Source organism: Centropristis striata, chromosome 7, assembly GCF_030273125.1.
Source record: "Centropristis striata isolate RG_2023a ecotype Rhode Island chromosome 7, C.striata_1.0, whole genome shotgun sequence".
NCBI classification, from domain to species: domain Eukaryota; kingdom Metazoa; phylum Chordata; class Actinopteri; order Perciformes; family Serranidae; genus Centropristis; species Centropristis striata.
Window position 1 is genome coordinate 721,440 of NC_081523.1, and position 17,500 is coordinate 738,939.

Consider the following 17,500-nt stretch of genomic DNA (forward strand, 5'->3'; position numbering starts at 1 on the left):
ATAATAATAAACTGACATTTAACCCTCTGAACCCCAGCCAGCATGGTTTTAACTCTGTGTCCTTGTATTTTACTAACATATATAAAAGTCCTGCAGCTCTGTGGAATCAGCACAATGATGGCTAGAAGTGGGAACAACTCAAACATAACACAGTTATTTAAATTTATATAGTTGATTCAATTTAAATAAGTGTCATGAATGTTGTTACAAACACAAAATGGCCAAAAAAAAAAGACATAAAACGACCAAAAAGGATACAAAATGACCAAACAAGGTGTAAAATAACCCAAAAAATACAAAACAAAATACACAAAATTACCGAAAAAATAACAAAATACACAAAGTGACCCAAACAGTTCTCTCCTGTCCTCTCCTCTCTGCTCTGTGTAAACAGATTTTCAGTGATTATTTGTCATAAATATCAGAATTTGTAGCTTCGTTTTGCTGATTTTTCTAAAGGAAACTTTTGTTACTGATGATCCTTTCAAGGACCGTCAGAAAGTCCAAATTCAGACTAAAAAGCCTGTTTTCACAGTTTAATTCTACTATAAACGTTGTGTTTTTGTCGATCTGTTAAAGAAAACATACTTTAAACCACAGACAGACCCGGTGGTTCTGGCTCAGCTCCTCTTCTTCTCTCTCTGTTAGTGATATGAAGCTGTTTCTGAGGCTTCAGGTGCAGTTTAATGAGCTGCCCTGTTTAACCTTCGTCCTCTTCATCTTCCTCGGCGCCCCGCCAGGAAACTCACCATCAGACTTTCTGTGTCCTCTTTAAAAGTTTCACACTGACAGTGAAACTTTTTCCTGTAGAAACAAGCTGTTATGTATGTCTGGTTATTATATAAAAATCTGTTCTTTCTCCCTTTAGCCTTTAGCTCCGAGGGTCCTGGTGAAAAAAAAAATGACATAAAACACACAAAACAACTAAAAATAGATGAAGCCCTGAACCCTCCGGGAGGAAATTCATCATCGGACAGTTTGGGAGGAATCGATGTGTCCTCTCTGAAAGTTTCACACTGACAAAGAAACTTTGCTTTTTTTCTGTAGAAACAAGGTGTCATATGTGGTATATGGGTTTTTGGTCCTTTTTTGGTCATTTTACATCTTTTTTGGTCATTTTGTGTCCTTTTTGTGTGTTTTTTGTGTGTTTTTTGGTCATTTTGTGCCCTTTTTTGTGTCTTTTTTGTGTCCTTTTTGTGTCTTTTTTGTGTCCTTTTTGTGTCTTTTTGTGTCCTTTTTGTGTGTTTTTTGTGTGTTTTTTGTGTCCTTTTTGTGTGTTTTTTGTGTGTTTTTTGGTCATTTTGTGCCCTTTTTTGTGTCTTTCTTGTGTCCTTTTTGTGTGTTTTTTGGTCATTTTGTGCCCTTTTTTGTGTCTTTTTTGTGTCCTTTTTGTGTATTTTTTGTGTATTTTTTATGTATTTTTTGTGTGTTTTTTGTGTCCTTTTTGTGTCTTTTTTGTGTCCTTTTTGTGTGTTTTTTGTGTATTTTTTGTGTCCTTTTTGTGTATTTTTGGGGAAATTTTTTTGTGTATTTTTTATGTCTTTTTTGTGTCTTTTTTGTGTATTTTTTTGTGTATTTTTTGTGTTCTTTTTGTGTATTTTTTGTGTATTTTTTGGTCATTTTGCATCACTGACAATGAAACGTTTCTTGTTCCTGTTATGTGTCCTATATATATATATATATATATACATATATATATATTTGTCTGGTTGTTATGGTAATAAATCTATAATGTTCTCCTCCAGCCTCCGAGGGTGGTGACTCTGACTCCTCTCGTCGTGGAGCGCCGCGGCGCCGTGGCAACCATCACCAAGTCGGTGCTGCAGGTGGACGACCCCGACAACCCGGCCGACGTGCTGGTCATGGTGCTGGAGCCCCCGCGACACGGCCGGCTGACCTACGCCCACGCGGACCGGCCGCTCAGCCGCTTCAAGCTGGAGGATCTGAACCGCCAGCAGATCCAGTACGTCCACCACGGAACCCAGGAGAACCAGGAGAACCAGGAGAACCAGGAGAACCAGGACCAGACGGTGCTGCAGATCAACGACGGACACAGCTACAGGAACCTCCTGCTGGAGGTCCAAGTCAGGGACAAGGTAGGAGGACACCTCCTTTATATCAGAGGGAGGAGGAGTTAACTCCTCCTTTATATCAGAGGGAGGAGGAGTTAACTCCTCCTTTATATCAGAGGGAGGAGGAGTTAACTCCTCCTTTATATCAGAGGGAGGAGAAGTTAACACCTCCTTTATATCAGAGGGAGGGGAAGTTAACACCTCCTTTATATCAGAGGGAGGAGAAGTTAACTCCTCCTTTATATCAGAGGGAGGAGGACACCTCCTTTATATCAGAGGGAGGAGGAGTTAACTCCTCCTTTATATCAGAGGGAGGAGGAGTTAACACCTCCTTTATATCAGAGGGAGGAGGACACCTCCTTTATATCAGAGGGAGGAGGAGTTAACTCCTCCTTTATATCAGAGGGAGGAGGAGTTAACTCCTCCTTTATATCAGAGGGAGGAGGAGTTAACTCCTCCTTTATATCAGAGGGAGGAGAAGTTAACACCTCCTTTATATCAGAGGGAGGGGAAGTTAACACCTCCTTTATATCAGAGGGAGGAGAAGTTAACTCCTCCTTTATATCAGAGGGAGGAGAAGTTAACACCTCCTTTATATCAGAGGGAGGAGAAGTTAACTCCTCCTTTATATCAGAGGGAGGAGAAGTTAACACCTCCTTTATATCAGAGGGAGGAGAAGTTAACTCCTCCTTTATATCAGAGGGAGGAGGACACCTCCTTTATATCAGAGGGAGGAGGAGTTAACTCCTCCTTTATATCAGAGGGAGGAGGAGTTAACTCCTCCTTTATATCAGAGGGAGGAGGAGTTAACTCCTCCTTTATATCAGAGGGAGGAGAAGTTAACACCTCCTTTATATCAGAGGGAGGGGAAGTTAACACCTCCTTTATATCAGAGGGAGGAGAAGTTAACTCCTCCTTTATATCAGAGGGAGGAGGACACCTCCTTTATATCAGAGGGAGGAGGAGTTAACTCCTCCTTTATATCAGAGGGAGGAGGAGTTAACACCTCCTTTATATCAGAGGGAGGAGGACACCTCCTTTATATCAGAGGGAGGAGGAGTTAACTCCTCCTTTATATCAGAGGGAGGAGGAGTTAACTCCTCCTTTATATCAGAGGGAGGAGGAGTTAACTCCTCCTTTATATCAGAGGGAGGGGAAGTTAACACCTCCTTTATATCAGAGGGAGGAGAAGTTAACTCCTCCTTTATATCAGAGGGAGGAGAAGTTAACACCTCCTTTATATCAGAGGGAGGAGAAGTTAACTCCTCCTTTATATCAGAGGGAGGAGAAGTTAACACCTCCTTTATATCAGAGGGAGGAGAAGTTAACTCCTCCTTTATATCAGAGGTAGGAGGAGTTAACTCCTCCTTTATATCAGAGGGAGGAGAAGTTAACTCCTCCTTTATATCAGAGGGAGGAGGAGTTAACTCCTCCTTTATATCAGAGGGAGGAGAAGTTAACTCCTCCTTTATATCAGAGGGAGGAGAAGTTAACTCCTCCTTTATATCAGAGGGAGGAGGAGTTAACTCCTCCTTCATATCAGAGGGTGGAGGAGTTAACTCCTCCTTTATATCAGAGGGAGGAGGAGTTAACTCCTCCTTTATATCAGAGGGAGGAGAAGTTAACTCCTCCTTTATATCAGAGGGAGGAGGAGTTAACTCCTCCTTTATATCAGAGGGAGGAGAAGTTAACTCCTCCTTTATATCAGAGGGAGGAGAAGTTAACTCCTCCTTTATATCAGAGGGAGGAGGAGTTAACTCCTCCTTCATATCAGAGGGTGGAGGAGTTAACTCCTCCTTCATATCAGAGGGAGGAGGAGTTAACACCTCCTTTATATCAGAGGGAGGAGAAGTTAACTCCTCCTTTATATCAGAGGTAGGAGGAGTTAACACCTCCTTTATATCAGAGGGAGGAGAAGTTAACTCCTCCTTTATATCAGAGGTAGGAGAAGTTAACTCCTCCTTTATATCAGAGGGAGGAGGAGTTAACTCCTCCTTTATATCAGAGGGAGGAGAAGTTAACTCCTCCTTTATGTCAGAGGGAGGAGAAGTTAACTCCTCCTTTATATCAGAGGGAGGAGGAGTTAACTCCTCCTTCATATCAGAGGGTGGAGGAGTTAACTCCTCCTTCATATCAGAGGGAGGAGGAGTTAACACCTCCTTTATATCAGAGGGAGGAGAAGTTAACTCCTCCTTTATATCAGAGGTAGGAGGAGTTAACACCTCCTTTATATCAGAGGGAGGAGAAGTTAACTCCTCCTTTATATCAGAGGTAGGAGGAGTTAACACCTCCTTTATATCAGAGGGAGGACAAGTTAACTCCCCCTTTATATCAGAGGGAGGAGAAGTTAACTCCTCCTTTATATCAGAGGGAGGAGGAGTTAACACCTCCTTTATATCAGAGGGAGGAGGAGTTAACTCCTCCTTCATATCAGAGGGAGGAGAAGTTAACTCCTCCTTTATATCAGAGGTAGGAGGAGTTAACACCTCCTTTATATCAGAGGGAGGAGAAGTTAACTCCTCCTTTATATCAGAGGGAGGAGGAGTTAACACCTCCTTCATATCAGAGAGAGGAGGAGTTAACTCCTCCTTTATATCAGAGGGAGGAGGAGTTAACTCCTCCTTCATATCAGAGGGAGGAGGAGTTAACTCCTCCTTCATATCAGAGGGAGGAGGAGTTAACACCTCCTTTATATCAGAGGGAGGAGAAGTTAACTCCTCCTTTATATCAGAGGTAGGAGGAGTTAACACCTCCTTTATATCAGAGGGAGGAGAAGTTAACTCCTCCTTTATATCAGAGGTAGGAGGAGTTAACACCTCCTTTATATCAGAGGTAGGAGGAGTTAACACCTCCTTTATATCAGAGGGAGGAGAAGTTAACTCCTCCTTTTCTATCAGAGGGAGGAGAAGTTAACTCCTCCTTTATATCTGAGGGAGGAGAAGTTAACTCCTCCTTTATATCAGAGGGAGGAGAAGTTAACTCCCCCTTTATATCAGAGGGAGGAGAAGTTAACTCCTCCTTTATATCAGAGGTAGGAGGAGTTAACACCTCCTTTATATCAGAGGGAGGAGGACACCTCCTTTATATCAGAGGAGGAGAAGTTAACTCCTCCTTTATATCAGAGGGAGGAGAAGTTAACTCCTCCTTTATATCAGAGGTAGGAGGAGTTAACACCTCCTTCATATCAGAGGGAGGAGAAGTTAACTCCTCCTTTATATCAGAGGGAGGAGAAGTTAACTCCTCCTTTATATCAGAGGTAGGAGGAGTTAACACCTCCTTTATATCAGAGGGAGGAGGAGTTAACACCTCCTTCATATCAGAGGGAGGAGAAGTTAACTCCTCCTTTATATCAGAGGGAGGAGGAGTTAACACCTCCTTCATATCAGAGAGAGGAGGAGTTAACTCCTCCTTTATATCAGAGGGAGGAGAAGTTAACACCTCCTTCATATCAGAGGGAGGAGGAGTTAACTCCTCCTTTATGTCAGAGGGAGGAGGAGTTAACACCTCCTTCATATCAGAGGGAGGAGGACACCTTAACTCCTCCTTTATATCAGAGGGAGGAGAAGTTAACTCCTCCTTTATATCAGAGGGAGGAGAAGTTAACTCCTCCTTTATATCAGAGGGAGGAGAAGTTAACTCCTCCTTTATATCAGAGGGAGGAGAAGTTAACACCTCCTTTATATCAGAGGGAGGAGAAGTTAACACCTCCTTTATATCAGAGGGAGGAGAAGTTAACTCCTCCTTTATATCAGAGGGAGGAGGGGTTAACTCCTCCTTTATATCAGAGGGAGGAGAAGTTAACTCCTCCTTTATATCAGAGGAGGAGGAGTTAACTCCTCTTTTATATCAGAGGGAGGAGAAGTTAACTCCTCCTTTATATCAGAGGAGGAGGAGTTAACTCCTCCTTCATATCAGAGGGAGGAGGACACCTTAACTCCTCCTTTATATCAGAGGGAGGAGAAGTTAACTCCTCCTTTATATCAGAGGAGGAGGAGTTAACTCCTCCTTTATATCAGAGGGAGGAGAAGTTAACTCCTCCTTTATATCAGAGGAGGAGGAGTTAACTCCTCCTTTATATCAGAGGTAGGAGAAGTTAACACCTCCTTTATATCAGAGGGAGGAGAAGTTAACTCCTCCTTTATATCAGAGGGAGGAGAAGTTAACACCTCCTTTATATCAGAGGGAGGAGGACACCTCCTTTATATCAGAGGGAGGAGAAGTTAACACCTCCTTTATATCAGAGGGAGGAGAAGTTAACTCCTCCTTTATATCAGAGGGAGGAGGAGTTAACTCCTCCTTTATATCAGAGGGAGGAGAAGTTAACACCTCCTTTATATCAGAGGGAGGAGGAGTTAACACCTCCTTCATATCAGAGGGAGGAGGAGTTAACTCCTCCTTTATATCAGAGGGAGGAGAAGTTAACACCTCCTTTATATCAGAGGGAGGAGAAGTTAACACCTCCTTTATATCAGAGGGAGGAGGAGTTAACACCTCCTTCATATCAGAGGGTGGAGGAGTTAACACCTCCTTTATATCAGAGGGAGGAGAAGTTAACACCTCCTTTATATCAGAGGGAGGAGGAGTTAACACCTCCTTCATATCAGAGGGAGGAGGAGTTAACTCCTCCTTTATGTCAGAGGGAGGAGGAGTTAACACCTCCTTCATATCAGAGGGAGGAGGAGTTAACTCCTCCTTTATGTCAGAGGGAGGAGGAGTTAACACCTCCTTCATATCAGAGGGAGGAGGAGTTAACTCCTCCTTTATATCAGAGGAGGAGAAGTTAACTCCTCCTTTATTCTCTGATTTGATGTTTAAACTCTTTTAATTGGCTCAACTTCAGCATCGATCACCTAAAAAACTGATCTTTAAAAGTGTTTTTCATGTGTAGAAGTTTTAAGAAGTTGATAATATGACACAAAATGACCAAAAGAGACACAAAATGACTGATGAAAACCCCCCACAAAATTAAAAAAGGCACAAAATGACCATAATATGAGACATAAAATGACAAAAAAGACACACAATGACCATAAAAGACAATAAATGACCAAAATAAGACACAAAACGACCAAAAAAAACCCTGAAAAATGACAAAAAAGAGAGATAAAATGAAAACAACAGAGAGACAAACTGTCAGTATGACATCAGTGAAGTATTTTGGTTATTTATTATTATTTTTATTTAATGTTATAATGTCTCAGACAGACTAAATCTTAATAAAAGTTCTCTGGATTATAAATCATCTGGAGGCTCTCTAACTTTGGGAACGTCTCCGTTATTAACAGTCTCATCACACATTGACCATAAAAAGTGATTAATACATCACTGTAAACTGCCGACATCGAACCTCGAAAACAATAAGAAAAGCAGCAGAATTCTTCTGGTTTCCAGGAGAATTCATTAATTCTGGTCTTGGGTCATTTAAAACAGGAAGCAGCACATACAAACCTTCAAATTAAAGCCAAAGTGGCTCCAAACAGCTGCAGAAGGAGCTTTTTCTGGTGTTTCCTTCTTTAATATATCCTTTATGTGGTGTTTCCTTCTTTAATATCCTTTATGTGGTGTCTCCTTCTTTAATATATCCTTTATCTGGTGTTTCCTTCTTTAATATATTCTTTATGTATAGATAAATATATATATATATATATATATAGATATTCAGGATCAAACCGGCTGCTGCCGAGTCGTCTGATGCAGCCGAGACGCTGCAGGAACTAACTCACGCATCATAAAACTCTGAAAAGACAAAGAAAATAAGATCAAGGCAATAAAAGAAGCCCAAAAAAATCTGCTTAAAGCTGAATGAAGACTCCGAGAACCCAGACTTCAACAAAGCTCACAAATAAACCTGGAAAATGACTAAAAAATGACACAAAATGACCGAAAAAAGACACAAAATGACCAAAAAAGACACAAAATTGCGGAAAGAGACACAGAATTATACAAAAAGACACTAAATGACCAAAAAAATAACACAAATTACCAAAAAAAGTCTCGGTGGTGTGACTTCCTGTTTGTTTCCTTTATCTGAATTGTGGATGAACGAGAAGTGACGAGTCGTTTCAGATGTTTTATGTGTTTTATGTGTTTTCTAGATGTTTTATGTGTTTTCTAGATGTTTTCTATAGTTTCTGGTGTTTTCTAGATGTTTTATATGTTTTCTAGATGTTTTCTAGATGTTTTTTGTGTTTTCTAGATGTTTTCTATGGTTTCTGGTGTTTTCTAGATGTTTTATATGTTTTCTAGATGTTTTATATAGTTTCTGGTGTTTTCTAGATGTTTTATATGTTTTCTAGATGTTTTCTAGATGTTTTTGTGTTTTCTAGATGTTTTCTAGATGTTTTTGTGTTTTCTAGATGTTTTCTAGATGTTTTTGTGTTTTCTAGATGTTTTCTAGATGTTTTTGTGTTTTCTAGATGTTTTCTATGGTTTCTGGTGTTTTCTAGATGTTTTATATGTTTTCTAGATGTTTTATATAGTTTCTGGTGTTTTCTAGATGTTTTATATGTTTTCTAGATGTTTTCTAGATGTTTTTGTGTTTTCTAGATGTTTTCTATGGTTTCTGGTGTTTTCTAGATGTTTTATAAGTTTTCTAGATGTTTTCTAGATGTTTTTTTGTGTTTTCTAGATGTTTTCTATGGTTTCTGATGTTTTCTAGATGTTTTATATGTTTTCTAGATGTTTTATATAGTTTCTGGTGTTTTCTAGATGTTTTATATGTTTTCTAGATGTTTTATATAGTTTCTGGTGTTTTCTAGATGTTTTCTATGGTTTCTGGTGTTTTCTAGATGTTTTATATAGTTTCTGGTGTTTTCTAGATGTTTTATATGTTTTCTAGATGTTTTATATAGTTTCTGGTGTTTTCTAGATGTTTTTTGTGTTTTCTAGATGTTTTCTATGGTTTCTGGTGTTTTCTAGATGTTTTCTAGATGTTTTATATAGTTTCTGGTGTTTTCTAGATGTTGTGACTCGTCTCAGTGAAGTCATTTATTCTCTCCGTCCGTTTCTCCGTCCAGCATCTATTTACTCTCAGACTTCAGACTTCAGGCCTCGGAGCTTTAAAGCTCCACATTATTCACTCTTCATTCATTTGTTCTCTCAGGTTCTGAGGCTGTGGAGAAGAATAATGTTGCTGTGAGTTTTATAAAGTAAACTTTGGTCAGATGATCAGCCTTCACTTCCTCCTTCGCCTCCACAGTTAACTGACGCTGACGCTGCTTTATTTCACTGAGTCTTTCATTTATATCAACCAGGAGTAAATCCATCCGTACATTATCTCAGAGAGGAATAAAGAACCTGACCAACCAGCTCAGAAGCAGAAGATCAGTTCAGGTTTATGCTGTTTTTACTCCAACTGCCAGAAAAAAGAAGAGAAAGAAAACGAGATACTTTAGTCTCTAGTCCGCAAGTCAGGACGAGTCCAAGTCAAGTCCTCCATCTGCAGATTGAAGCAGTCACGAGTCTTCCAGGTCTTCCAGGTCTTCCAGGTCCCTGTCTGACCCAGTTAGTGAGTTCAGTCATCAGGTTTTCAGCTCGTCGTTACTTCAGATGACGTCGTTGTTTTGACCGTGGACATGAAGCACGGCATTCTGGGTAAAAGTCTTTTTCATCCAAATAGGAAACAAACATGAACACAAGAACAGAAGAGTCAATTTCAGGACTCTAAACTGACACAGAATGACAGAAAAAATACAGAAAAGACACAAAAAAAGACACAAAATGACACAAAATGACAAAAAAGACACACAATTACTAAAAAGAGATACAAGTATCAGTGTGAAATCACGTGATGATTTGTTGTTCTCCAGAGGAGCGTTTAGTTTTCTTCCTGATGGGACAACACTGATCTGACTCAGAGAAATTAAAGATTAGTGTCTTATTGAAGATATAAAATAATAAAACAACAGCAGGACAAAGAGACTATTAACTATTAACCCTCTCACCTCTTTCACTAGAGCAGCTATTCTCAACCTTGGGGTCGGGACCCCAATTGGGGTCGTGAGATGATTTCTGGGGGTCGCCAAATCATTTTGGAAGTCAGCTCTGTCTCCACTGTGTTAAAGTGTTCATGTGTTAATGTGTTTTAGTCTTTTTGGTCATTTTGTGTGTTTTTTGGTCATTTTGTGTCTTTTTTCGGGGTAATTTTGACTTGTTTAGTCATTTTGTGTCTTTTTGTGTCATTTTGTGTCTTTTTTCGGGGTAATTTTGACTTGTTTAGTCATTTTGTGTCATTTTGTGTCTTTTTTCGGGGTAATTTGGACTTTTTTAGTCATTTTGTGTCTTTTTGTGTCATTTTGTTTCTTTTTTGGGTAATTTTGTGTCTTTTCTGGTCATTTTCTGTCTTTTTTGGTCATTTTCTGTCTTTTTTTGATCACTTTGTCGTCAATTTGTGTCTTTTTTGGTCATTTTGTGTCTTTTTTTGGTCATTTTGTTTTTTGTTTTTTTCTTAATTTTGTCTCTTTTTTGGTCATTTTGTTTCCTTTTTTTGGTCATTTTGACTTTTTTAGTCATTTTGTGTCTTTTTGTGTCATTTTGTTTCTTTTTTGGGTAATTTTGTGTCTTTTTCTGGTCAATTTTTGTCTTTTGGTAATTTTGTGTCTTTTCTGGTCATTTTGTGTCTTTTTTTGGTCATTTTGTGACTTTTTTGGTCATTTTGTTTCCTTTTTTTGGTCATTTTGTTTCTTTTTTGGGTGATCTGAAGTGTGCTTGTGAGATTGTGTTCAGTGAGCGGGGGTCACGGACAACATGCATGTTAAATTGGGGGTCGCGATTTAAAAAGGTTGAGAACTACTGCACTAGAGGATGTTTCTGAGTGTCCTTGAGAGGCTGCTGGTCAGGAGCATGTTGTGTTGTTGTGTTGTTGTGAGTCTGTGGTGGTGCTGCCTGATGAGTTTCTGCTGCTGTGACAGTTTGATCAGCTGAGCGGCAGCAGAACCACAGATGGTCGACAGGCTGTTATCTACACACACACACACACACACACACACACACACACACACACACACACCTGTGCAGCCTCTGGTATTATTCTAGTAATGTATTATCTCCCACTGCCACAGTGTTTCTGCCACCACGCTGATCTCCTGCAGGAACAAACTCCACCACCAAAAACACATTAAATTACACAAAAATACACAAAAAAGACACAGAAAAGGACACAAAATGACCACAAAAAAAAGTCAAATGACCACAAAACGACCAAAAGAGACACAAAAATGACCAAAAAAGATTTAAATGACCCAAAAAATACAAAACAAAATGACCAAATAAATGTTAGAAGACGTTAACCCCTTAGTGTTCTTGCAAATTAACCTTAAAACACCTAAAAAAAAACACTGTAATGTGAATTGAAAGCTGTTGAAGAGTTTAGAGTAAATCTGGTTTTGGTCACATCTGAAAGGAAACACTCTGAGTTTATCCCCAAAGAGTCAGAATAACTGTCGGTGCTGCTGTTATTGACTGAAGGAAGCTGAAACAAGCTGAACAATCTGTGTTTTACTGTCTGCCTGAATATTTTTGGTAAATAAGCGGAAAACACAATGAGGTCAAAGAATAAAATATGAACTTCTCCCAGTTCAAATTTGATGAAGACATAAAAAAAAAGGACTATTTTACACGTTTTTACAATGATCATAACAATGATTATGATTATGTATTCATGGAGACGTATCAGTAACCATGGTGACGGACCAAATCAAGTAATTTTTCTGGAAAACACAACATGAGCGTAACAGTGTAGTAACACCTCCATGTCCTTATATGGTCGAGGACTCTAACACGTTTATTACAGATAGAATCTCAAATATTTTAGTTTTCTTCTCTTTTGGCTGACAGCCAGTCTGAATAAAACCATAAACCAATAACATGCTGCTCAGTTTGAGAGCACATTTAATGTAAATATGATTTAGTTCCTCCCATCTGTTCAGGTGAAATAAAGCTGTTGGTAAATTGGGGAGAATATATTTTCTGTTTCTTGTGTCGTTGGATTTAACTAACAAAGTGTTTAGTCAGAAACCAGCAGACAGACGGAGGTTAGACAGGAAACAAACTTCTCTAGTCTTTGAATTCATCTAAATTAAGTTTACAAACAGAAACCGAACCACAATATTCTGAGTGTTTAAAGTCATTTCTGTGTGTTTTCCAGGTGTCTGACTCTCCTCAGGTGTCCTCTACTCCGGTCACCTGGGTGAAGGAAGGAGGGATGGTTCGGCTGGACAGGAAGTACCTGCAGGCGGACTATAAGGGGGTCAGCAGAGACCACATCGTCTACTCCATCCTGGCCTCAGAGGGACAACCTAAATACGGTACAAACTCTTCACTAGAGGCCTCATGGGACCATTTGATCCCCAACTGGAGTCACAACACCATGTTATTGGGATTTTAGTCCATTTATTCCTAAAACGGCTGTAAAACTGCCTGTAAAACCTCTGGTTGGTGATTTTAAAATCAGCCCCTAAAACCTGAAGTTTCTCTGTAAATCCAACAGAAGTGTCAACTCTTCCTACTAAATAATAGATTTTTCAGCCTCTGTAGCAGATAGAAATGAAATTCAAAAAGTATCTGAGAGCTTATAGCTGTTATATCTGAGCTCCCTCCGCTATAGTCGTCTCCACCATGATTTATAAGTTCTGGAAAAGTCCCATGATGCATTGGGACACTCCCAAATGTATTCTGATGCATTTCATTGGCCAAGAGACAAGGTGGAAAAAACTACAAATACTACAAAACGACGTATCCGCTTTCCCGGTTTTAATGGTGGAAATGCGGTAATGCTTTCCCACCTTTAATGGGTTAATTATTTTGCGATATGGTGAGTATTGATACAATTTATTGCTCTCACGTTGTTTGGCCTCAGTGCTGAGCTTCATCTCAGATTAATCTTCATCTTCACAGCTTTCAGAAGATGTCAACCTCTTCTATGAGTCTTATTGTTGACCTGCTATCTCCCCCTAAACACCCACCAGAAGCTCTTTGAGCAGTATCAAGATCAACTAGAACTAGAACAACAGTATAACAGTGATATCAGATGGATCAACTAGAACTAGAACAACAGTATAACAGGTATCTGAAGGACCAGGTGATCATCTCCTCGTCTGTCTCAGGTGAGGTGTTGCTGGTGTCCATGCCTGCTGACGGTCCTGCAGACGGCTGGCGTCCTTCTCTAACAGACGACCGGAGCTTCACCTCCACGTCCTCCTTCACCCAGCAGGACGTCAACGACGGCGCCGTCTGGTACCGCCACCACGGGGGCAGCGCCACCAGGGACTCCTTCAGCTTCCAGGTCAGGGTTCTAACAACACAAACACAAACAACACAAACACCAGAAACAACACAAACACCACGGGGGCAGCGCCACCAGGGACTCCTTCAGCTTCCAGGTCAGGGTTCAAACAACACAAACACAAACAACACAAACACCAGAAACAACACAAACACCAGAAACAACACAAACACCACGGGGGCAGCGCCACCAGGGACTCCTTCAGCTTCCAGGTCAGGGTTCAAACAACACAAACACAAACAACACAAACACCAGAAACAACACAAACACCACGGAGGCAGCGCCACCAGGGACGCCTTCAGCTTCCAGGTTAGGGTTCATCTACAAGACAAACAACACAAACAACACAAACAATTAGTACTCTTCCCTCTTTTTATAAAGTATGGCATCACTCAAAAAGATGCATTGTAGAAATTTGACAGACCAAAAATGGGGCAACATGGTTCCATAGAGGGTTAAATCTTAGGAGCATTATTCAGCTATCACCACATGGATCTGAGGATCTGTTAGGAGATCAGCTGGATGTTACATGAAACACTGAAACAACAAACATCAGGATAAACACATGACAGGTTGTTTTTTTACTACTACTGTACCTCTAAACAACAAACATCAGGATAAACACATGACAGGCTGTTTTATAGTACTACTGTACCTCTAAATATAACCTGAGGGAGGGATGAAAGAGAATACAGAGGCTGAGAGGAGGGAAGCCTCAGGGACGATCTCAACGTCTCACCCTGCAGAAAGAGGAGGAGGAGGAGGAGCAGGAGGAGGAGGAGAACGAGGAGCAGAGGGAGCATGTCTCCTTGTTTCTTGTCTCTCTGAAGTCTTGTTTGAAGTTCAGCTGCGACTCGTGTTCCCTGGTGTTTACATCTTCTCCCTCCGCCTCATTTATTTCTTCCTCCTGTGTGTCTCTGTCTCACCTGTCGCATTCACTCTTTATTCTCTTATTTCTCCCCTGAAACAGCTATAAAACTGTTTCATAGGAACCTTAAAAATATGTTTCTGAGGCTCCGTTTACATGATGACGGTCTGAACAGAAGACCTAAAGTGGCGTCTCGTTTAGATGAGTATTTTCAGGAGGAAATCTGCTGATACGGTGATCTAAAGTGTGTGAATGTGAAGGTCCCACCATGGAAATAATCCCACGTTTCTTTATTTCCTGTCCTGGAGCATGTATGTCACAAAAACACCCAAAAATATGACAAAAAGGACACAAATTATGACAGAAAAGACAAAATTATGACAAAAAACATACTCACAAGCCCCCGGCTGACTGCCGCTGTGTTGGAGTTCTCCCCGAGGAACCAGAGGGTCGCCGAGGTAGTTAAAAAGCTGCCTGGCGGCAAGGCGCCAGGGTTGGATGAGATTCTCCCTGAGATGCTGAAGGCTCTGGACTCTGTTGGGCTGGGGAGAGGGACTGCCCCCTCTGGGTGGAGAGAGGTACTGCCCCCTCTGGGTGGAGACAGGTACTGCCCCCTCTGGGTGGGGAGAGGTACTACCCCCTCTGGGTGGGGAGAGGGACTGCCCCCTCTGGGTGGAGACAGGTACTGCCCCCTCTGGGTGGAGAGAGGTACTGCCCCCTCTGGGTGGAGAGAGGGACTGCCCCCTCTGGGTGGAGAGAGGTACTGCCCCCTCTGGGTGGAGACAGGTACTGCCCCCTCTGGGTGGGGAGATGTACTGCCTCCTCTGGGTGGAGACAGGTACTGCCCCCTCTGGGTGGAGACAGGTACTGCCCCCTCTGGGTGGGGAGAGGTACTGCCTCCTCTGGGTGGAGAGAGGTACTGCTCCCTCTGGGTGGAGACAGGTACTGCCCCCTCTGGGTGGAGAGAGGTACTGCCCCCTCTGGGTGGAGAGAGGTACTGCCCCTCTGGGTGGAGACAGGTACTGCCCCCTCTGGGTGGGGAGAGGTACTGCCCCCTCTGGGTGGAGACAGGTACTGCCCCCCCTGGGGGGAAACAGGTACTGCCCCCTCTGGGTGGAGAGAGGTACTGCCCCCTCTGGGTGGTTTTACAGTTTACCCTTTTTAAGCCCCAAAAACATCACAACAAGGCACTTCTCATCAAATATTTAGTCGTCCTGGTGTAAACGGGGCCTGAATCTCTGTCCTTCCTCTCTAACTTCCTCCAGCTCTCCTTCACTGTGTTCTCTCAGGATTTATTCACATCAAACTTCTCTTCGTGACTCAGAATCAACCCCAGCGACTGATCTCCATCGGCGTTAATGACCCCAAATTACTGGCAAATTGCCTCCGAATGGTAGAGAATGGCAGTAAAAGCGGAGCAGCGTTGATCAGTTTCCAGTCTGGTTTCACCTCCTCTCCATCAGACAAACAGAAGTGTTGAAGCTACGTATAATCACCTCCTCCTCCTCCTCCTCCTCCAGCCTCCTCCAGTCTCTTACATCCATCAGGGGAATGTTTCAATTACACAGTGTTGGATTCAGATTAAAGAAGAGAAGCGGGAAGTTTGTCAGAGGGCCGATTAAAGCTGCCAGGCTGGGATTATTGTCTTTATATTTATTTCTGTTGGAAATGATTAGAGATTGATTGTGCTGCTGATGTTAGTGGGCTGAGCTGCTCCAACCTGTCATTTACTGAATCAACTCAGAAAGATGCTGATTGAGTCCCTGAAATGAGAACATTTGTCCTTTTTCCTCTGGTGGCTGGTCTCCACCACGAGGCTCAGGGAATATCTCACACTACAAGTGTTTCCTGTTCATTTAATACAACCCAACAGAATGACCCAAATTCAGAATAATTTAATCTATTTACTAAAGTTTAAGGATTAGATATCTTCTCCTTGTACTGTTATAATAACTAAAGCTTTCAAATTAATGTAAATGGAGTCAAAATGTCAATATTTGACTCTGTGATGTGACTCTGAGGTAGTTAAAGAACAGAGTGCCATAAAATGATGAAAATACTCAAGTAAAACCACTTCAAAATAGCCTTAACTTAAGACAGTTTAAAATGACAACAAAAAGACACAACATGAGCAAAAAAAAGACACAAATGACCAAAAAGAGACGTACAATGACAACAGAAAGACAAAAATGACCAGAAAGAGACACAAAATGGGTAAAAAGAGACACAAAATTAGCAAAAAAAGAAATAAAATGACAACAAAAAGACACAAAATTAGCAAAAAAAGGACACAAATAACCAAAAAGAGACGTACAATGACAACAGAAAGACAAAAATTACCAGAAAGAGACACAAAATGAGTAAAAAGAGACACAAAATGAGCAAACAAATTAATAAAATAACAAAAAGACACAAAATGAGCAAAAAAAAGACAAAAATGAGTAAAAAGAGACGTACAATGACAACAGAAAGACAAATTACCAGAAAGAGACACAAAATGAGTAAAAAGAGACACAAAATGAGCAAAAAAGAAATAAAATGACCAGAAAGAGACACAAAATGAGTAAAAAGAGACACAAAATGAGCAAAAAAAGAAATAAAATGACAACAAAAAGACAAAAAATTAGCAAAAAAAGACACATATGACCAAAAAGAGACATACAATGACAACAGAAAGACAAAAATGACCAGAAAGAGACACAAAATGACCAAAAAAGGAAATAAAATGACAACAAAAAGAAACAAAATGAGCAAAAAAAAGACACAAATGACCCAAAAGACAGTTTAAAATGACAACAAAAGGTGCTGAATGAGCAGAAAACCGACCCTGAAGCCAGCGAACCGCTCGTGGTTTCATGTTTAGCAGCTTTTCCCTCCTCAGACTGCAGATTTGATGCTTTTCCACATAACTTGATGTCTTGTGCAGATTTGTTGCATTCCCAATGATATAACATGTGACATGGGCCGTCTCTGCTGAATGGAAATCAAGTGAGTGATCAATAATTGAGAGCAGCTGCAGCAGATGTGCTGACTCAGCAGCGACTGTGATTGCTGACTGCAGCTTTATGTTGCTTTACTTCTGAGTGACACAGCTGACGACAACTTCCTCAACTTTCCTCCCTCAAACGTCTCTGATGTGCAGCAACGAGCCGCCGCAGCAGCAGAATATGGAAATATGACAGAAACTTCTTTAGACGCAACAACAGAAGCTGTTGGTTCAGTTGATCAGGAGACAAAAACTGGTTCAGGAGAGAAAAACACGCTCTGATTTAACAACAA

The 17,500-nt window shown here is 41.0% G+C and overlaps 1 protein-coding gene across 1 annotated transcript in view; it reads left to right on the plus strand.

Annotated features, from left to right (window-relative positions):
- Positions 1–17,500, plus strand: part of fras1 (Fraser extracellular matrix complex subunit 1) — a 233,783-nt gene that overhangs the window by 108,909 nt on the left and 107,374 nt on the right. The window contains exons 17-19 of the mRNA XM_059337817.1: positions 1,746–2,096; positions 12,217–12,376; positions 13,175–13,353. Of these exons, the coding sequence (XP_059193800.1) occupies positions 1,746–2,096; positions 12,217–12,376; positions 13,175–13,353 (690 nt within the window). The remainder of the gene's footprint in view (positions 1–1,745; positions 2,097–12,216; positions 12,377–13,174; positions 13,354–17,500) is intronic.